The sequence below is a fragment of the Mesocricetus auratus genome, unplaced genomic scaffold (assembly GCF_017639785.1).
Source record: "Mesocricetus auratus isolate SY011 unplaced genomic scaffold, BCM_Maur_2.0 Super-Scaffold_100013, whole genome shotgun sequence".
NCBI classification, from domain to species: domain Eukaryota; kingdom Metazoa; phylum Chordata; class Mammalia; order Rodentia; family Cricetidae; genus Mesocricetus; species Mesocricetus auratus.
The window spans coordinates 18,514,015-18,536,982 of NW_024429196.1; the positions used below are offsets into that span (position 1 = coordinate 18,514,015).

Consider the following 22,968-nt stretch of genomic DNA (forward strand, 5'->3'; position numbering starts at 1 on the left):
GTTCAAGAAGAAAGTATGCTGAACTGTGTAAGTTACATGTACTGACGTTAATAAGCTAAGATGTAGGTGATAGTAGAAAAAGCAAGGAAAACTGGAGAAATAGGGAAAAGGAACTACTAAACCAAATAGAAAGGGTTAAAAACTCAGGGGTAAATAGTGTCATTCCTCCTATAAATCGGAGAGTCATACAAACCAAGTTACAATAGACAGGCTGGAATCAACTTACAGGATAACAGCCTACAGAAACAAGGGAGCATGGCAAAGAAAGGGCAGAATATTGGGAAGTTATCAAGAATTAACATCCGGAACTCCTCACATTACAATGGAGACATTCACTTTGGGAGGCCATCTCAAAGTAAAGAATTTTCTCAATGAAAGACTACAAAGGTGAACAAGTAATGAGTGAAACATCACCTCATAAAATCTTTTCCTGGAATCTAAGTCTGCAAATGCAACGGACCATGCTGGTGTGTTGCAATACAATTGTTTGTGGTAACTCATATATACTTGTAGCAGTGGTTTACAAAAAGAACATGTAGTGCTAATTGCATCAGTAATAAGATATCTTTGTTTGGACCCAGGCTAACCCTAGATTGTCAGCAATTTCAACAGCTACCACTTTGAACTAACTGCCTGAAGTGTACTCAGTTCAGCTTGAATCACCTTTAACCTATTTGCACATAAGAACTGCTTTTCTTCACATCTGGAGTCAGCTATAAGCTTTGACAGTGAACTTTGGAAAAGTATCTGTTACCTGAGCATATTAAAATGCTGTTATTCTCCCAGTAGTATTTTACTTTACAAATGTGTATTCAGCTGGCTTATAACCATATTTGCTTACCAACCACTTCTGTCCTGCCCAACCCCCACGAAGAAGATAGCTCAGTGCCATTCATTACAAGTGTTGCATACTGGCAACATGCCAATCTGGCTCATGCACTATATTGCAATAGCACACACAGAAAACTGTATTAGTAAATACAGACCCACAAAGTGTTTCCTTATTTTATTTTAAAAGGCAACTTGTGCATAAAAAATTCTTTGTATTATACTCTTTCGGCTCCAATTTTTATGTAATGTCATTTTAGAAAACATGATTGCTTAGCTGTACCTCCTTACAAAGAAAGTTTACATGTGTAACTGTATTCCATTATTCAAAATGATAAAGCTACAAAATACTTTATGGTCATTTCAAAAATATCCACCTCTAGGCTGACATACAAGTACAAATGAAGACAATACAGATGTATTCTCCAAGCTAACATGGAACTAACAAGTAATAATAAAAAAGAAAACAATAACCTGGAAGGCTCCCTGTGCAGAAACTGCTCCACTGTGAAGCTCTGCAGACATGCTCTCCGCACAATGTTCCTGTGCACTGCCCCCTCAGGGCCCATCAGAAACCAACACATTCATCTCTACATATGATGCTCACCATGGTCCCTAGTCACTCCCCTATGGGCCTACATGATTGTTTCTACAATCGTGTCAGCAACAGAACACTGGGAACACATTCTTTTGTGCAATGGAAGTTTGCAGAAGTTCATATATTCAGAGTGGCTTCTCTTGAGTAACTCCTCTATTTACTTTTAACACAAGCAATTTCTTCCCATGTTTTCAAAATACTCAATAAATATATAATAAAAATTCTATGTTATTTGCTTTTTTTTCCTAGCCCAGTGGGAAAAGTACAAAAACCTCTAAAATGGTGTTATTTGAAAAATTATGATTCAAATATTTTACCCCTGCCCTCATCAAGTGGGAAGCTTTCAGATTGTGAGAAGATCCATTATTTAGCCAGTGCCACATGTCTCCAGTCCATGGGGTTCTTGAGAGGACACCGTGAGGACAGCCTGAGGCAGCCAGAGTAAGCTCTTGGCTGAGAAGGACCTGGGCCAGGCATGATGGTGCACACCTATAATCCCAGTCCTCACAAGGCAGAGAACCAAGAGGATGGGTGTAAGCCAGCAGCAGGTCAGCCTGAGCTGCACAGCAAGTTCTTTCAGCCAGGTACATTTTGCATGCATATAATCTATTGACTTTAGTAAAATAGGTTTACTTTTCAATGTTTTCATTGACTATTCTGCCCCCTCATAGGGGGAAAAAAAAATACAAGCACCCTCTTGGATTTTAGTCCTAAATTTCCCTCTGCACAAGTCTCAGCAGTGAGACACCATGGTGACTAGAACAAACTCTTAGTACTTCTTCTACCTGCCTGTTTCTTCCATGATGAAATCTGAATTCCTTATTAAAGGCAACTGCCAATACGCTTCATTACAACCTAGCCATCTTCTATGCTGATCCTTACAAAATTTTTTTAAAATTCAAATTCAAAGGTAATGTTAGCGTACCTCTGTGTTTGAATAATAGGTGTTCCAAGATGACCGCAGAGACTCTTGACCACCAATATCCCACATAAGAAAATGAGTGTTCTTCACAACTATTTCTTCAACATTGCTTCCTATGGTTGGAGAAGTATGAACTACTTCATTCATTAAGCTGTTGAAAGAGACCATTGAAAATTCTTTTGTAAATCTTGAGAACCCAAGCACGTTTTCTCTCTACATTTTTAAAAGATGTCAACCTTTCCTACTTATACCAATCATAATAATCATTGACACAAGAAGAAGCTTGGAGACTTCCTGTACAAATAAAAATGTAAACATCATGCAACCCCTGAAGACTGTTTTCTGCTTTTTAATCAGGGAACTGCGAGCCTGGCACGCACAGATGAGAACACAGTGGTGTGGATTTGAATGTCTGTGGGCAAAATGCCAATATGACCAGTTACTGTATCAGATCCAAAGTTCCATCCTGAAAGAGCAATTTCTGGATGACTGTGACAATACTTGCAAAAGTAGCAGTAGCTCAGTAATATTTTCCTAATGTCTATGTAAGCAAGGTGAGAGTTAGTTCAGCCATGAAAACTAGTTTAGGCTTATCAACCATAGTCTTAAGATCACACACGAATAGAAATTTTACTTAAAATGAACTATATCTAGAATATTGATTCTCATATCACTTGTATTATCTTACTGATTGCTTAAATACTTCTTTCAAAGTGTATATATTTGCTGATAACATTCCATGATAACATGTATTTAAAAGACACAATTTTCTCTTGAGTTTCACAGGTTATGTGTTTGACACTATGTACAAGACTGCTATCAAAGATGAGAAGTGTCAGAGATATTTGAGCTTCATATTAAAAGCTAAATGGCATTAAAATACATTTTGGCCAATGAATGAAAATTTACTAAAGAAAAAGTAATAGTCCAACCCTGAAACAATAACATATAAGGAGCTGTCTGCTGGCAAATGTGTTAGTTAGGAAGTGGGAAAGTGAGCATCTCTGGCAAGCTAACAATGCTGCCCCCCACCCCACCTTCTTTTGAAGTGCTAGGAATTTAGTCCAGTGTCTTGTAAGGAATTGCTTTGCTGAGGTATAACCCAGCCCTAAAACCAGTGGGCTTTAAATGCAAGATGAAGAAGGGAGGGGTGATATTCATATAACAGTGCCAAGTATTGTGTGACTATTATTAAAATGCTCTGGGCATGTAAATCCATTTCCACAGCTTAACATATCTTTGGCACTGAAAGAAAGGGGAATCCTCAGACAGTGGGTTCATGAGGTGTTAACATTTACTGATGGTGAGTCTTAATGTATTCCTGAGAATTTCAAGCCTTTCCCTTTTGAAAGCTACTAAAAGTATTCTGACCACCATCAATCAGTTCAGACAAGTCTGGCTATGTTAAACAATCCCAAAGCTCTTAGGGGAGAGCAGCTTCCCAGAGACAGCACTCTATTTACACAGGGCTCCTTCGAGTCATCTTATCACCTCACCCCAGGATGATCTGTACTTTATTTCAGTTTAATATTAAAGATCATTTTCTTGGGAAGTCAGAAGGCGAGTACTTGGAGGCTTTAGTGAGCCTATGATATTTTATTTTACTTTTTTTATTTAGCAAAACAGAAAAAGTTACATGTCTAAGTCTATTGTATTATTAAAACTGGAAAGAATGGCATCTCATTACTTATAAAATCAAAGTTTTTCAAAAACTATTAAAAAGGTACCAATACTTACAACTGATAAAGAATGGTGGTCTTCCCTGCATTATCCAGCCCCACAATGATTACTTTGTGCTCTAAAAAAGAAAAGAAGTCATGAACATGTACACTATTGCATAAGTACAGGCTTCCCACAGTGGTGACTATAAATGAGGGTCATCTGGTAAGCATCCACTACTGAAGCATTATGGGAGGAAACTTTATGCAGTAAGGACCTGTCGCAAGTGAAACAAGCCACTACAGTGTTTTCTATGGAGTCCTCCTGTAAACATGTTTAGATAGGTTAGCTAGAAACAGAGACTTTGGTCACTTAGGAGCAGAGGAAGGGTTGCTCAAATAAAAATCTGACATCATGCCTTAAACTGTAAGTACAAAATGTTAGCTCTGCACACCTGCTTAAAGTCTGCTGTTCAAATTGGCTTTAAGTTGTTTTAACATAAGCAAATTTTCCCACCCACATGTACCAACATTTTTGCCTTTCACTTAAAAATGACATTTACTGCTAAAAACTGCAATGCTCTTTCCATTAGCAGATTTTTATTTTTACATTAATTGACAGAAGTAAAAGCAATTACTTAGCCTTCAATGGTTTTTATTGAAACATGTTTTATGTAATCATTCTAAGTAGATGGTTCTGCTGACACTGTCCAACAAAAGCCTTTCCCCTTCTGATGACAGGCACTAAAATAACCATTTCGTTATAGGCAGTTATTAGGCCTAATTATTCTGTTAAGTGGTACCTATTTCGAAATCTGTTTTGAATGTATGAGAAAATCCCCCCAAATCTATTCAGAGTATGTTCAAAATTCCTCTCTCTTTGGACACAGGGGGTTCAACAAGCCTCCACCCCTAGCTGAGAAGCTATTGATAGTTGATGGTTCCTGGGGAGAGGGAGATTCAGTTTTCTTCAAGGGTGTGACTCCTAGTAGTCACCCACGCTCCAGTGAATGGGCCCACACCCAAGAATAGTGAGCAGCACAAATAGGGCTTGGTGGGCGGGGGGAGCAGGAGGAGAGAGAGCGAGAGACAGAAAGACAGAGATGGAGGGGGAAGGGAAGGAGGAAATGACAGGGAAGGGAGAAGGGCAGTAGTGGGGGGAGGAGAAGAACGCAGTGTTGGGAGGGAGTTAAGGGGATCTGGAAGGAATAAGGTGGAGTGGTTGGGGAGAAGTAGGAGGTAACTGTGATCAAAATACATGGTATGCATGTATGCATGCAAATTTCAAGGCGCAAATACATAAACATTCCCCTCTAGAACGAAATGCTCCTTAAGGAGTTGCTGCAGTACTTCAGCACGGCAGGAAGGGAAGCCCCACAAGAAGGCAGGAGAGAGACTTCTCTCACTGGCCTGCCGCTTTCCTCTCTCATCTTTCCTACTATTTCTTTGTCTCTTCCACTGACCTTTGGGGATGGGTAGCTGTGGGACCTCTGGCTAAGGACTCCAGGGACATTTCTACTCTCACACCAGATTAGAAAATAGTTTAAAGGTTGATGGTATCAGGCGTGAGCCAAGAATGTAGGTCCTCTGCTATTTAAACACCACTAAATGTGTAACAGTCACAGAGACAATGTGGTAAGATGTTTTTAAGAGGGGGAAAAAAGTGTTTGTTTAAGGAGAAAAAAAAGTGTTTCCTCTTTGACCCACATCTTCACCTTGACAAATTTTCTCAAATTTCCACAATGACAAATATGCCTAAGAATGGCTGCAGAGCTTCACCAGCACACTTAGAAACACCCACAGACATTAGTAGGTGACCATATTTAGCTTACAGATAGATATAAGAAACATGAGTCTTTTCTATCAAATACTATAAAACTCTTGTTTATAACAAGGAATTCATAATTTTTATCTCCCTGGCCTTGAACTTTTAAGACGTTTATGCAGATGTTCTAACCCCCCATGTGCCCCCAAAGTAAAACCTTTGTATGCACAAAGGCCCTGCACTTGGATTAGAGTGGCAGACCCCTCTCCCTTCATTTCCTTGGCAACAACTCTTTTTAAAAAAGCTAATTTCAAAAGATCACAGAGTCAGACCCCAGCCAATAGGGAAAAGATATAGTTCCCTCCCTTATCAGAATAAAAAATAATAAGTGCATGTCTCTGAGGGCTTCTCCTTTTTGGAATGTACCCTCTTGATCAAGAGTGAAGTTTTGCCTGGTAGAAACACTTCATTTGGAGTGGTAGTTTCTTTCTCTAAGACCCCAAACTTGCTTCTAACACAGAGCAGCAATATATCAAAACAGTTGGTAGCCTGAGAGGAGAAGGATGTATATTTAGCACCATGGTGATATGGTCATAACTTAGGCAAAGGAGTCAGTGAAGCATCAACCCGTAAGCTTAGCACTCAGGAGGTTCCTAAGACCAGCCTGGGCTACAAATAAAAGAAGAAAAGAGAAACGAGACAGCCTATGTGAAGCCCAATACTGGAAACATTTCATTTCAGAGTCTCGCTTCTAATAAGTTCTAATGAGATCAAAATACTGCTAATACGTTTTTAAAGCCTTAACAGTGCCACAACCAACAAAAAGATGAAGCACAATTTGTGGACAAGTTGTGCTGACAAACATCTCTTACCTTCCAATGATATATTTATCAGTAAGAACTATCTGTAGTGTATTACAGGATAAGTAGACAGTAGAAAGGGTATTTTCATGTTGACAAAAACTACTCTATAGAACAACAAAATGATTACAACTGACTCAATTTTCTTTCTGTGGCTGTTGGCTTGAATTCTTTAGGTTCTAATGAAATGAACCTTGACTCGCTCCCCAGGTTTGTTCTCCTTAAAGAATGAGTACAAGAGCACTCTTTATCAACATAGGAACAAACAGGCTGCTTGGCACCAGACATTCTTCATCTTTTTAACAGCCTAGTTCTAGAGACCTCAGTATGACTGTAACAGTGAGAAAAAAGCCACTGGCACTACAAACCTGGGTTGCCCAGAAATCCTGCTCAGGGAAGAAAATGGGTAGTAGCACCAGATGGTTCACTGTTGAAACAATTCAAGTGGGTTACTGCAACTATTTTTAAACCATATTGTATTATGGTGAGCGTTGCAGAGTATTTGTACACTTTGAAGATGTGTCTTTGCCGAGGCACCTTCTAATTGGTTTAATAAGAGCTAAACAGCCAATAGCTAGGCAGGAGAGGATAGGCAGGCTTTCTGGAGAGAGGAAGAGAAGGAATCAAGGTACAGGGATTTCACTGGCAGGCTAGGAGCAAGTTGGAATGCCATACTGAGAAAAGGTAAAAGCCACGTGCCAGAATGCAGAGAAATAAAAACAGGTTCATTTAAGAGCTAGTTGGGAGGGCGTTGGTGGCGCACGCCTTTAATCCCAGCTCTCGGGAAACAGAGAACTCTGTGAGTTCGAGGCCAGCCTGCAAAACAATACAGAGAAACCCTGTCTTGAAAAAAAAAAAAAAAAGCAAGAGCTAGTTGGGAAAAAGCCTAAGCTAAAGTCAAGCTTTCATAATAATAATAAGTCTCCATGACGGGGTGGCGATCCAAAGATAGTCCGACAAGAAAGCTTACTATAGGTGAGGCTCATAGTATTAAAAGTCTGATGCTTACATTCATAAATAATGCATCATTTTGAAAGTTTGGTATCCAAGCAAATTGAAGGAAAGATACTTTGGTGTTGGACAGGGTGTAGACTTCATGTTCAAACACTAGGGTCTTATTCTTCAGATCCCTTTCTCTTTCCTTTATAGGGAACTCTGGCAGTTAAAGCACACAATTTCAGCTTTCTTAGAATGAAGTTTGTACAATATCTTTCAGATAAAGTGGCCTAACTACTTACGAAATCGACACATACAAAAGCCTACCAGAAAGGACTGTCCTTTGTAAAAGCATGAAGTAATGCGGTTTAGATCTTAGCTCTGAAGACATATCAATAAAATCTATACAGGAAGAATGAAGGCAGGCTCAAAGGCCAGCTAATAAAGACCATGTTCAAAACGGCTATTTACTCTGTTATGTGAATGCATCTCTCCCACCAACTACTTGAGTTTGTCAGTGGCTAAATAATTTAACCCACACTAGTGAAGTTTTTATCACACAAAGAGCAGCAAGGAAAATGCAGAAAGTGATGTGAGTGTGTGTATACAGAATCTATTTCTAAGGAAAAACAAAAGCAACAAAACAAAACAAACCCTTAATATACTGTCTCTATGCAATGCTTCAACTAATAAGGTGCAAGACTTTTTAAGGGTGCCCGTGCCAGAGTGGTCTGTTTCCAGTTGATACACAGGCTGAGCTACTTTTGTGTAGAGCACACAGTACTATGTCATGCCTAGGAGGGACCCCAGGCTTGAAAATATGACAGTACTTGTTCTATACTGCTGTCTTTTGGTTGGATATAATTAATAGGCCACACACATACAACTCATGTGTAGGAAACAAAATCAACTGACCTGTGTCAGAAACACTTTCTGTGATGTTGCTTAAGTATTAATAATTTCCCCCATTTATGCCATAGTAAACTACAGTACATGTCAAAAGTATCTATAAATAATATGTACTGTTTGTATTACTCAGCAGTAATTGTTAGCATCTGTTAACCCAGGAGGTTAGGAAGAAGTTGGAAACAAACAAACAAAAGAAAATGAAACCTTTTAAGAAGTTACTGAGATCAAGGTAGTACTGATTGCATAGGAGAAGGAATCTATCCCCAAAGTCAAAATTGCTGCCAATCTGATGGGGGTATTAATGTCATTTAATGCAATGTAAAGTCATTTTGACCCCAGTGTAGGGAGTACAGATTTCTATTTCACTAGACTTTAGATATCTCAAGCTCATTGGGACATTTAAAATCCCACCTGATTGTCAAGGCATGGAGAGGAAAGCCAGTGTTCTTACTTCTAAGTCCTCAAGGAAAACTAAATATTCAACTCACTGTCTCAAACAGCCTAACTTGGTTGTTTAGAACAGGTTTTGAAATACAGATGGACCCTTCAGCCATTCTGAGAAGCATTATTAAATTCAACTGGCTGTCACTGAGCATAAGGCAGGAACACTGGTGATGGAAGTCACCCCTGAAATGAGATCCTCTGTGGAAAGCTGGGAAGAGGGGCAAGCCTGTGAAGGACTCACGCTAGTGTGGGCCCAAAGGAGAACAAACAAGAAAAACTAAACGGAAAACCAATTGTGAACAGTCACGTTTTAGGTTTAGGGTCATGCTTGTAGATAAGGTAGAAAAATGGTTAACAGGAAATTAAAGGAGACATTTAAAAAAACAAAAATCAAGAAAAATAAAAAAAATTTCTGCTGAATTTCCTTTACTTTCCCTAACATGAACAAAACTGCTTATAGTTTTGGTAAAGAATACCATATTACTGAACAGAATACTACTGGAGAAAAAAGATCAGAAAAGCACTAAATAGTGACATGATTTTAAAAATTGTGAATAACATATGCAAATTTAAGTAATCACTTTAAAATTCCATATTGTTGGGCTGGAGAGATGGCTCAGCAGTTAAGAGCACTGACTGTTCTTTCAGAGATCCTGAGTTCAATTCCCGGTAACCACATGGTGGTTCAACCACCTTGAATGAGATCTAGTAACTTCTGCTGGCCTGCAGGCAGAAGGCTGTATACACAATAACTAAATAAAATATTTTAAAAATTCCATATTTTAAAACATTATAAAATGGCAATCTTCTTTTTAATGTATATGAGAAATTTCATGACTTACAGACTATTACCTTTTAGGTATAAATGTCTGTATCAACACCATAAACTACAGGAAGTTTTATATGAATTAAATATGTAAACCATCAAATAACTAAGCTAATTAAAATGTCAGATGTGATGCAGCACATGTGTAACAGTCATACACAAAATGTGCCTGAATTGTTGCAAAGGTTACATAGGCTCTTTTGCTCCCTGTCTAGTTCTCTAGGTTTTCCAATGTGACTCAATGTATCTGTTCAATGTATCATCCAATGATACATTCAACAGAGTCAATGTATCATCTTGATCTGATAATTCACCACTTACCTCAACAGTTCTGTAAGTAAAAACTTGCAAAATCCCATCAGTACAAAACACCATTAAGACAAAGTAACAGAGAGTGAGGTATGCATCAAAAGTTAGAGCTTAAATGAGTATAGGATCTCTATGAACATTAAAAATACAGTTTGTCACCAGGAAGTGTCTAAGGAAAAAGATAATCATGCTGTACATTGTTTTCTCCTTGACTTGGTGCTATAAAAGCATACTTTATTAATAATAAACTACACGTCTGCATATGATGCTTTCCCAATATGATGCTTCGCCACTTCAGCCTAGATGTGAGTCCTAACCATACTTTAACAACTGTAAAAAGTAGTTCATCATGTAGAAGATAACAAGCTTCCTGTAAACAAAAGAACTAAATACAGGCAGAGATTCATCAAAGACTGAGCAGGTCTTCCACAGTAACTAACTGCTAACTACAGAAGTGTGCTTTTTCAACTCACTAAACGAAAGTATTGGTAAGACTTCAGACCTGAAGCTTACAGGCTGCCCACCTGAAGGCTCTATTCTGAAAGGCAAATGTTCAAGGGCACAAGAATCTAACTCATGTGTTTTTAGCTTGTTCTGAAAAGTACTATAGATGAAAAATAATTTACACCTTGACCCGGAACACTACCTTTGATACCTGATGATGAAGTCTGAATGTTCGTATTTTAGAAAGTTCATTTCTTTTTAAACTTACTACTGGTTTTCACTAAATATAAATCCATTATGATTCATTCAATTGAGAAAATACAGAACTATAAGCTGAAAAAGTAAACTAGAAGTGTACAAAAAATGTGAAAAGTAATCCAAATTTGAGAAGCTGACTGAATTTCAAAAGGAAACAAAAAGTTAGTTTGTTGTAAAGAAAAAAAAAAGAAATAAAAAAATCATGAAAGCAACAATGAAAAAAAAGAAAGAAAGAAAAAGTCGGGAAGACAGAAATGTTACCTGAAGTCTTACCAGGAAGAAAAATACAGCAGTTGCAGTACACACACCATTAAAAAACAAACAAACAAACAAACAAACAAAAAAACTGACAGTATATTTTCAGCAAATATATACTTTATGAATATAAACAAAGACATTTTTATTATCAATACAAATAATAATGAACAAATATGAAATAACTTTATCCCTCTCTTAAAACTTTACAGTACATAGGGATTTAGTTGCAGAGCAAAAACTATGCTATCATATTATTGGAGGTTTATTAAATATGCAGATATAACAGGAGTCACAATCCAGCAGCATAAAAAACAAGTGGTGGATGCAACTGAGCTGCAAGTGTGCATCCTTTTATTTGTTTTTTGTTTTGTTTTGTTTTTTCGATACAGGGTTTATCTGTATTTTTCGGAGGCTGTCAAGCTGGCTGTAGACCAGGCTGGTCTCAAACTCAGAGATCCCACCCCTACCCCGGTGCTGGGATTAAAGGCGTGCACCACCAACGCCCAGCTGCAAGTGTGCATTCTATAGGAAATGTGGCATTTGCTTTCTTAGTTGATAGCACAAAGAATCTATGTTGTACTCTCTAGGAGGGTGTCATAAAAATAATGAAAAAAGGAAGAGATAAAAAGTTAATAAAGAAAGGAATTCTTTTACAAAAAGTCACTTAACACTAAAAGTGGAAAAAAAAAAAGCAGTTCAATACCAGAAACCCAAGCAAAGGAAACACAGTCAACAGTGAAGTGGCATACCTTATCTATCACACACACAAACAAATGCTACATCAGTAAGTTCCACCCAGAATTCCATTCAATTTAACAAGGCAAGTTTCACAATGGCTCCAAAGACACAGCAATGTGCTTTTATGTAAGAGACACACATGAAAATAAGAAAGATCTGAACAAGACTGAGGCAACCTCAACCTCAGGGACATTCACAAGTGTAGAGTAAAAGTTTCCTTTCCAAAGGCAAATAGTACATGGACCCTAAAAGTTAGCAGAAGCATCATTAGTCTCAATAAATGTGATACAAAATAGAAATCTTCAGGATTTTACCACATTAAAAAACAAGATCAGACTATCAAAAACATTAAGACCCAAAAATCAAAACTAAAATTGTGTGCAAACTAGGCAACAAACATCAGTAATTCAGTCAAAAAAGATATCACATGAAAATGCAAAATACTTCCAGTTGAATAAATGAAACATACAACTTCTATAACACATTAAAACAAGTGGCTAAATCAATAACAAAAGGGACATTTTCAATTCTGAAATGCTTATATTTGACATGTCCTTAAGGATTTGATAATAAAAGACAAACCCAGAGTAGGTAGAAAGGAGGAAATAAATAGCAGTAGTTTAGTTAGAAAACTTTTTATTTCTTTTTTCCCCATTAAAAGATTAAGCAAAATTCAAAGACTCTACTGAACTTCAAAACTTACCATGGTTGTAAGGCCATAACCGAGATTATGGAAATGGCCTAAAGATCAATGTAATAGAACAAAACACAGAGTTAGGCTCCTTTTTTTTTAAAATGACAATCTTGAGTTTCTACATGGGTTCCAAAGGTATTCACTTGGAGGAAAATGTCTTCAGAAAAACCCATGGAAGTATATGTCCACCCGAAAATATAGAAACTCCACCCCTATTCATATCATAGCATAAAATAAACAAAAGTCTATCACAGACATTAACAGAACAGCTCGCATTTCTGGAGTAAAGGAGCAGTATCTTGAAGTTACCAAAAGCAAAGAGCCATTACAAATACTTTGAGAGAGCTGGTTTGATGGCACAAAGTTTACAAGTTTTTTAAATGGGTAAAGAATATAAACTGTCTACAAACAGCAAGTGAGGACATGAAAAATGGCACAGCCAAAACTCACCAGAATGACTAAAATTAAAGCCTGACATCATCAACTGCTGGGAAGGACATGGAACCCAGCTGTCAGGAGTATGAAGAGAATGTAGCAACTTAAAAAAATAAGAGCAGTTTATCTGTTCTATGACTTAGAACCTGCTATTTTACATACCAACCCTTAAGAGAAAGTTCTCATAAGGGTAGGAGTGGCTCAGAGTGGAGTATTACTTAGCCCTCTTTAGGCCCTGAGCTATATGCCCTGGACCACAGGGCTGATTGTCTTTCAACCCATCCTAAGAGGCACAAGACACTTATGGACAACACTTTCAATGTGAAAAGCTGTCCAAAACTACAATGAAATAGAAAACAGGTAATGTCAAAGAAAAGAGTACAACAGCCTTCACAAAAATATGCTACTAGAACAGTAAGAACATATTTGCTAAACCAAAATAGTCAAAAGAAGATTGAAAGATAAAGGAAAACCTAAGACTAGAACCCTGTACTCAATAAGAAAATGTTCATGTGCATCTTTGGCAGTCAACTTAGCATAAACTGGCAATAGAATGTCCAGAAAAACAAAGGTATATACACTGAAAAATCAATCAATCAATCAATCAATCAATCAATCAATCAATCAATCAGTTCCCTAGTACCAAAAAAGACACATCTTTAAATTGAAAAAATTCCTGAGAACCCACAGAAATGAATTGAAACAAACAAAAACCTCAGACATACCTGGAATTACATCTCTGAAATACATACCAAAGATGGAGAAATTCTTAAAAAAAAAAAAAGAAAGAAAGAAAAGCCTACCATATATAGAAAAATATATCAAGATGCTACAGTTTTACTTGGCAATAGTGGAAGTTAGAAGTCAAGGCAATGTCTTCAAAATTCAAAAGAAATGTTTTCCAATTCATCGCTAAAGCAGTTATAAGCCAAAAGTAAAGATAAGTAATACATTTCCACGCATCTGAAATTGAAAACAGTTACAATTTTAGATGTGCTTTTTGGGGGGTGGGTAAGGTAGAAAGTTTCTCTCTTTCCATAGCCCTGGCTTTCCCTGAACGAGGTATTTAGACCAGGTTGGCCTCAAACTTGAACTGAAACAGATCTGCCTGTCTTTGCCTTCCAAATGCTGGAGTTATGTGCGCAACTATGCACAACTCTATAGATACCTATGTGACATCTTTTAAATAAATGTATAGTGTTTTTGTTTTGTGCTTTGGTTTGTTTAGACAGGGTCTCTCTACATAGCCTTGGCTGTCCTGGAACTCACTATGTAGACCAGGGTGCTCTTGAATTAACATAACACAGATCTGGCTGACTCTGTCTCCCAAGTGCTAGGATTAAAGTCACCAAGCTTATCGAAAGCCTTTAATGCCAATACTTAGGAAGCAGAGGCAGGTGGATCTCTGTGAGTTGAGGCCAGTCTGACCTACAGAGCTAGTTCCAGGACAGCAAGAGAAGCTGTCTTCAAAAATAACAGTGACAAAAGTCTAGAAAATCCCTAGCATGGCAGCAATGAAAAGCCCAGAACAGCTATGCACTCAGGATACCAAAGGGAAGCCAAAGCATCTGCTGGATGCAAGATGGGCAAAGTGTAGGAGCCAAGCTTTAGACACAGCAGAGTCTCTCTGCCAAGGAAAGGGAGACTAAGATGATGCTGGGATTTTACTAGGAAAAACAGTAAGACAATTAATTAGAGCACTATAGCTCAGTATAACCAAATTTAATCATCAACGCAGGGTGGGATGGAGGATGGGAAACAGGCATAAAAGTGCCTTCTCCAGCCCTACCAGAAGAGGATAGATGATCATGACTAAAATTCCCATCTAGACACACTATTCAAAATGAATACAACACTGGAAAGAAACGTTGAGAGAATGACTCATACATTAAGACTTTAAAATGTCTACATTACTACCATACAAAATTTTATGCCAAATGAAATAAAGCCAAAAGGGGGGGGGGCAAAAACTAACACCCCAAAAAAGTGTATTTTGCCAGGTACTGTGAAGAAAGCAGAAAGAAAAAGTTCACGCCTCAAGGAGATTATTTCTACTGAGTGAACAAAACAACAAAGAAATTTATAATACAATTAGAAAGAGTGATAAACATTACCCCGAAACCAGTAATTACACAGAGTTAATGCTAGGCAAGAAGTGGACTGCTTCTGGTAAATCTGTCAAGGAATGACTCTAACGAGTGAGTCCTGATCAGATATCTGAATGAAATCAAAGACTAGACTTTTCAAAAGTAGGATTCAGATATGCTCTAGGGGACTGGGAACAGACTTTGTTTGATGTGTAGGGAACCAGTGGAAGTCTAGAATTAAGAGCAGAATTAGCCCAAAGGAAAGGTTAGGACAACTGCCAGAAGAAAAAGGTACATTTATCAACAGCTGATAGTGCCCAGGTGGACAACACAGGGTTGACTAAGGAGAATAAAATGAGATAGATGACAAAATTAACAAGCTATTGTTTTTTGGTTATGAAAATGAACTAGATGTAAAAGTCTTTAATTTGTCTTTTTGGGTAAATGTATATCTGATGACAGGTGTGTACAGTCACAACACAGAAAGAAAGGAACAGGCTTATGGATGTTAGAAAATTTTTAAAATTTAAGTTAAAAAAACAAAACTTCAAGACTTTTAAGAGAACACACACACACACATGCATTTTATAAGAACACATAAACAACCACATGCTATTTCCTCTGATAATTTATCAGCCTTCTATTACAAAATGAAACAATACAAATTCCATTAAACAATGCATAGTTTAATAAACTTATCCCGAGGAAAGATATCTCACATGAAAGGATGTTTGGAAGTCTTTTTTTGTTTGTTTTTCGAGACAGGGTTTCTCTGTATTGTTTTGGAGGCTGTCCTGGATTTGCTTTGTACACCAGGCTGGCCTGGAACTCACAGAGATCTGCCTGCTTCTGCCTCCCAAGTATTAAAGGTGTGCACCACCAACGCCAGGCTCGCTTGGAACTCTTTGAGAAACCACAAAAGCAAGATAAGGGCGAGGAAAGATGAGAAGTCTGTGGTTGCTGTCAGTTCTTTCATACTGGCTGCACCTTACAACCATCTTGCCCCTAATGTCCACGTAACCCAATTTTAACTTAACTGGTAGAGTGAAGCCTTGGACATATTACTTCCATATTCAACTCTAACGGGGCACCACTAAAGAAATGTACAATGGTAAAATAGGAAAACACCAACACTAATAACCCTGTTTATGCAGATAACAAAAATTACAGACTAACACATGAATCTGATCCCATTACTCCCATTACTCCCTGTCAAGGAAAACACCTACCGACCAAACTCTTAAGTGATCCCCACGCTTTCCGTATTCAGTATACTGTCTGGGTCAGCATGTAAGAACCTTGGTGATATAGCTCCCTGGCTATCACTCCAATCTCATCAAGCGAACTACAACTGTACAGCCTTAATTCAACTATGCTCAGTTTCCTTGGGTGTGTTCAACTTACTCCTCTCTTTTCATACATTAGTCCATCTGCCGTCACCAATACGCCCAATCTACTCAGCCTACCTGAATTTGTCCCAAGCTCCCATTCATCATCAAGTCCAGGTAAACCTTACCCTGAAAGGCTTTGAAGAACCACCTGAGGATGATCAAGTGTTTCCCTGGCACCACCACGCCACACTTAGAAATAAAGCAATGTCTTTATTTTACACTAATGCTTGAGCGCTCTTCAGAGTACAGAGCAGGTATCGTGTTTGTAATCTCTGTAGCTACTGTGTCTAATTTAGGGCTGGTTTATCAACTAAGAACCTATTCATGAATGAGAATAAAGTGACACAACCACGAGCTCCAAAATTTCAGCAGGAAGGATAAAGAAATTTTAAACAGTAAGGGGGCTATGGAAGCTCAAACAATTACGTGAAGATGGATATGGACCACATGAAATCTTCATCATCTTCGACGGTTGCCTTTTCTAAGGAATCTAATGAACAGAGATAAGAGCAATAACCAGACTATAAAACGAGAAGCAACACTGATAATTTTTATTGCTTAGGCTTCTGTGTGCCCGTGTGTGTGATATCATATGTAATTTATTTGTATTTACACAAATTTAATTGTGTAATCTATATAATGCAATTATATATTGAAATATTCCTTGACATGATACATTTACAAGCATTAGAAAACGTTAAGTTGCTTTAAAAAAAACTATGTATTGCATTTATGGATAACACCGCTGGGAGCTGAACTCTGGACACTCTGAAGTCTCTTAAAAATGGTATTTATCTGTGGCACTTGCGTACATACACACACGTGTTAGTATGCTTGCATGTATTTATACTCAGAAGCTTGAAAAAGGGTTTTCTTTTTTCCTTTTAATCAACCCACAGGACAAGCGAACTAAAGCCATTTACATACATTTCTCGGCTTAAATCTACAAAACAGATAAACACCTTAATGGTAAGGAATTGGTACTCATAAAAACAAAACTAGCCTATAAATGACGCCCTACAAAATGAAACAAATGGAAAAAGAAACTGGTCTTAATTCTACGAAACCATTATGTTACAAGATTGCCAAAGACTTTATCACTAGGCCCCCTTTCTGTCCGGTACTAACTCTTATCACAGCTCATTCTAACTCGGAACAGGTTTTACAACTTCTAGGTGTTTCCTGACCTGTTTTTAGAATAATTACGGCCACGTAACACCTTACACATAACCGAAAGCATTTATTTTTTTTCCCAACGCCTACAGGAGGGGGGGGAGCTGTGCCTGTGTGTGAAAATTTCAGAAACCTATACACCTGAATACTCATTCCCGAGTCTTAACGAACAGAAACCAGAGCCAAGCCAGACAACGTGAAGGTGCACTGGCTTAGACGAGAGGAAGGTAAACAGTGCAAAGCTAGTGTTTCGGGTTTAAAAAAAAAAAAAAAAAAAAAAAGGAAAGTTTTGGGTTCCTGGAGACACTTTCCTAATCAGACCCAAGGCTGGTTCACAGAGGCGGAAAAGGCCCGCAAACAGTATGCAGGAATCTATTTCCACCTTGCTTGGCTAAAATCCGCACACGCATGGGATTCCCGGCCACCAGGTGCCTCCCCTGCCGGGGCTCGCAGTCCCCAGATCTGAGTTCTGTCCTAAACCGAGTCCAGATCTCAATCTGGACTAGCCGGCGCCGCGTCCAACCCGCTGGCCTCACCTTGGTTACAGAAAAGGCTCCACAATTTAGCGAAGATCAGCCCCATCATGAGCCCCGGGCAGGAGAAGCTCCCTGGGCAGCGCTGGGCGGCAAGTGCCGCGGCGCCCGCGGTGGAGCCGAGCCGAGGCCGACCCGGAGCCTCGGAGCCTCAGAGTCCCGCGAAGCTTTGGTCCTCCGCGGAGCCGGGAACCGCCGCAGACTCCTTTGTTCGCGGCGCGCTGAACCCAGCCCCGACCCGTAGTCGCTCCGTCTGCGCCCACCTACCCAGCACAGCCTTAACCGGCCGTGAGCCCCGCCCCCGCCCCGCCTCCCCGCCTCAGCCCGGGACCACCCATCGCCGGAAGGCCGGCACGTGACGTCGACGCGCAGACGTCAGCTGGCGCTCGGACGTGGCGGGTCCTCCCCGTGCACTTCCGGTGCGCGGGCCGTGGGCGGGTTGGCGTCAGCGGAGGCGGGAGTGGCGGAGCTGGGGATTTCCTCGGCGCGCGCTCCCTCTCCTGTCGCTGGGGAGAAGCGCGGTTTCGGCTCCAGGGCGACCCAGCTGCCACGTCCCTCAGGGCTAAAAGCCTGCAGAGACTCAGCTTGTGCGGTGCTCTGGCCGCGCGGGCAGGAGTGATTTTTCATTCCTGGTCCCCGCGGGCTGGCAGTCTCGGGATTCTAGCGTGATTCTTAATTCTTAGTGGAACTGATGGGGACAGGCGCGCTGGAATGCCCGTAGCCAGGATTCAGTTAAGTTTCTACAGGAAGACAGAGACCAGTTTGGGCAATACCGGTCGTTGATCTCGGAATCCTTAATAGTTGAAAACCGAAGTCTCATAAGCCAGAATAGTCCTTGAGGCCACCTGGCGTGCCCCACATAACGACAGACGAAGAATTTTTAGGACTGGTATAACAAAATAACTTACTCCATGACCTGTTCTAAATAAAACGAGGGAGTGTGGCTTAAGATGCTCCTACTGGTGCTGCGCTTCAAAGACCAATGAAGACTTGGGTACAAGATCATGCTCGCCAAATTAATGAGACTAAGCCCTAGCTGCTGTCTCTCATGTGGAGGAAAAGGCGCACTGATCTTTGAGCATTCACACATAGCTTAAATGACCATTTAGTTGGACTATGAATATAAACGGGTTTGTAATTGCGTAAGTAGATTTAAAGAGTCATAACTACTGGTTTCAGCCGACTTTCGGTTCTCTAACGTCCCTTTCAGGTGAGAATTTAGAAATTTAAAAGTTTTCCTAGCTAAAACAATTGATCGATGATGCTGACATATATAGCTGAATATTGTTTGAACAAATATAATGCTGATGTATGTACTGGTAATAGAAAAATGGCACTTAAGTTTTTGCTATATACTTGTATTGACTATATATTAAATTGCAATAGGAATGTTCATCAAGAATTTAATGAAATTAGAAGATTCTGAGAAATGCTTTTTAAATGTTGCTCATACAAACTTAATACTTTTTTAAACATCCCTTTAAGGTTTGGTTTACACTAATTTCAGTGTTGCCTTTGGTATAGAATAGGTAACATTGTTCTGTAGAATGGTGCCATTTGAAAATGTATATGATTTGAATTCTTGAGATGAGAGTAACTGTATGAAAATATCAGGAATATAGTCTATTGTGTTATGTGTTGATTGGAAATGACAATTTAAGTAAAATAGAATCCCAGTAAAAATTGTAAAGCAAAATATTTAAAAGGTTTAAATGCTAAATTAACATAAAATAAAATGAAATTTTAAGGAAGTAAATTGTTGTCTCACAGAGCTTAAAAAAGCAAAATTTTGTAGATTTTCTTAGGAGGAACCATTATAAACTGACCAGATGATACTTGGAAAAACTTGATGTCTTTGGCATTGAATTCAACTTATTAATCAGTTCAGTTAGATCAGTTTGTTCAGAGCTTTTAAAAAGCATTCAAGGAACTGTGTGTTCTGCCAGCTAAGGAGGAAAACCACTCTTCAAAAAACTCTTTAACCTTTCTCATGTCAATTGGGATTCTAGTCCAGTTGGTCCGTTTCCAGATGGGCTGGGATTGATTGTCCATCAGGAAGTTCTTTTCTGCCATATGGTTAAAGAAATCAATATAATCCATTCAGTAAATATCTGTTAGACACTTTTAGATTCTGTAGGTGATTGATGCAAACAATTTACTATGTTATTCCTGAAAGTAGGAAAGACCATACTGATAAATTTCTGATGAAAGTGCCTTTTACAGTCACAAAGAGATTGCATAATCTCCTGAATTTCAGAATATTTACTAGGCCAAAATATCTTTAACTCAATGACTATAGTCAGTCTTCTCATATTTTGTAAATGTTCCTTCTAACAGGTGCTTGGAAGCCTTCATCTTGTACAGTATTATCATTTGGGGGGCATGCTTACTCTCCTTCCTGGCTCAATGGAAGCCAAGGTAGTTTGTAAAATAAGATTTGTGGGAATTTTTTGAAGCTGAACAATTTTGTGAAATGCTCTATTTCTCTCCTCTTTAGAAACAACTGTACCCTGCCTTTTGTGACAATCCTGTACCTGAGGGTGTGACCTATTACACACATTTATGTAACCTCATTGAAATCCTGAAATCTGTGCTCACTCCTCCACTGCACAGACTACTAGTTAACTCCTGATATGTCAGAATTTGGGTCCCTTCAGTTCTTTCCTGCTGAGCAAAGACTGAAAGCTATTCCTTCAACATGGGTGATCATATCATCTAACACTTAGAGAAGGTTGGCCTTTTTCCAACACTCTTTTAAATCAGGTTATCTAATGTGTAGTCCACAGTGATACTCTAAAGCATGAAATATTATCTCCATTTAATAGATGAGAAAAGTAAAGTGTGAGAGCCTTTAATAATTTGCCCAGCGTTGCAAGAACTGCCTCATGTACCCTAGCAGTCTAGATCGGTAGTGAAATTCTTAGCAATTAAGAAGATATGACTCATGCAACAACCAGATAAACCCAGTACTCTCAAGTTAAAGGGATTTTGTTTTTGGAATCTTTATTGTTCATTTCTTTCCTAAGTAGCAAGGATACATTCAGAACAGAACAGCAGGGATTTAGGTTTGCAGTAGACGGACTGGTGGATCTTCACTGAGGTCTGATTTGTATTGAGTTGTGCTAATCCTCATCACTTCATAATCACAACAAGAGAAATAAGGATGTCCAGGTAAGATATCAACTATAATTTATAGAATTAAAGGTGAACAAATCCAAAAGCTGATGTGCTTAATCCTGGAAGCATTCTGAACTAGATTATCTTCATTCTTTGGCTTTCCAGACACTGTAGGTCCTAATTTGTAGTTTTTCAGATGACACCAACTGTATTTAAAAAGCTGACATACTGTATTGACAACACTAGATTTTTGCCTAAAAGGATGTGTATAGATGTCATGTTATCTTTATAGAACATTTAGGATTTATCAGGATTAGCTGGGTGTTGTGGTAAATACCTATTATCCTGTCTCTCACAAGGTTGATGCAGGAGGATTGTGAATCAAGAACACCATGGACTAAAAAATAAATAAACAAACAGAGCTAAGGAGAAATGCCTGTTAGTAAAGCACTTGCCATAGAAGCCTGAGGACCTGCTTTTAGATGCCCAGCACTTGAGTTAAAGTTGGGTTGTAGTCAGATTCTCCTTTGGGCTGCCAGCTCACAAATAAGGACCCAGTGACTTATTAATTATGAAAGCTTGGACTTAGCTTAGGCTTGTTCTTAACTAGCTCTTACAACTTAAATTAACCCATTTCTATTACTCTACATTCTGTTATTTACCACCCATCTGGTTTGTCTGTGCCCCCTTTCTCTCACCTAGATTCTTCCTCCTTTCTCTCTCTGCCTACACCTCCTGCCTACCTATTGACTGTCCAGCTCTTTATTATACCAATCACAGCCAATATACATTCACACAGTGAGCAAATATCCTACAACACTGGACCAGTAGTGTTTGCCTGGAATTCCAGTGCTGGGAATGCAGAGACATGACATGCAGATTCCCGGAGTTTTCTGGCTGGTCAATCTAGCTAAAGTGGGGAGCAATTGTGACTGCTGCATGATCTCTAGCTTTCACATGCAAGTGCACACATATGTACTTGCACCTGTGCACGCACGCACAAATCCGAGAGAAAAAGCAATGCAATGAAAGAAAAAGGAGTAAGTTCCCTTTACTGCAGAAGTCTAAAATCCAGAATTAAGATTCTGTTCCCAGATCAATCTGTAATAACATCCTCAGAGATGAATGAGGCTAGTTGCTACAGAAAAAAAATAAATGTGAATATGATAAAATATAAAGTGAGAAAGCTAGATAGAAATTGGTTTCACTTTTTTTTGGCATGGAGAATGAAGAAACTACTTTGAAATCAGTGTTTCTTTGTCATTTGAGATTATTACCCCTGTCAGGCTTTCTAGATCCCCCCTTTTCCTTGTGACCCCTCCTTATGAAATTAAATAAGGATTAAACTTTTTATGTGAAGGTCAACTTTAGAGTACCACAAACAAGATTAAAATGCTGAGATTATATCTGGAATTTATTCCTCCCATCAGTAGCTGCTTGGGGGTCATACTATCCCATTAAAGAATGCATAGACTCAGTGACTTCTGCATGGGTGTTTTCCTTTGGGAGTCTTCCTTAACTTAGACAGTACATGCTCACTCTGCCAACTGCAGATTTATGTCACGTCTTCTTGGTTCCAGTTGTACACCACTAGCATACCTATTCATCCACATAACTGCCATTAAAGTTGTATCTAGTCAACATTATAGATGTCTGGTCACTATTCAAGTGTCAGAAGTAATGAAATACTTTATATCAAATATATGTTTAACAGCACTTTCCTTTCTACTTCATAAAGTTGTGTGTGTGTTCAGTTAGTCATTCAGGGAGTGCCCTTTATATGTC

General features: G+C 38.8%; 2 protein-coding genes across 3 annotated transcripts in view; one reads left to right on the plus strand and one right to left on the minus strand.

Moving 5' to 3' along the window:
* Positions 1-18,374, minus strand: part of Arl5b (ADP ribosylation factor like GTPase 5B) — a 28,979-nt gene extending 10,605 nt beyond the window's left edge. Inside the window, exons 1-3 of one of the 2 annotated variants that reach the window (XM_021233638.2) lie at positions 18,070-18,374; positions 4,086-4,146; positions 2,352-2,499 (exon numbers count right to left, since the gene is read on the minus strand). In XM_021233638.2, coding sequence (XP_021089297.1) covers positions 2,352-2,499; positions 4,086-4,146; positions 18,070-18,118 — 258 coding nt within the window. In that variant the 5' untranslated portion in view covers positions 18,119-18,374. The remainder of the gene's footprint in view (positions 1-2,351; positions 2,500-4,085; positions 4,147-18,069) is intronic. The other variant, XM_005081277.4, reaches the window with a different exon arrangement.
* A 174-nt stretch (positions 18,375-18,548) lies between these two features.
* The window catches only part of Nsun6 (NOP2/Sun RNA methyltransferase 6), a 41,830-nt gene continuing 37,410 nt past the window's right edge, over positions 18,549-22,968 (plus strand). The window contains exon 1 of the mRNA XM_040755455.1: positions 18,549-19,276. The gene's annotated coding sequence lies outside the window, so the exon portion shown is untranslated. The remainder of the gene's footprint in view (positions 19,277-22,968) is intronic.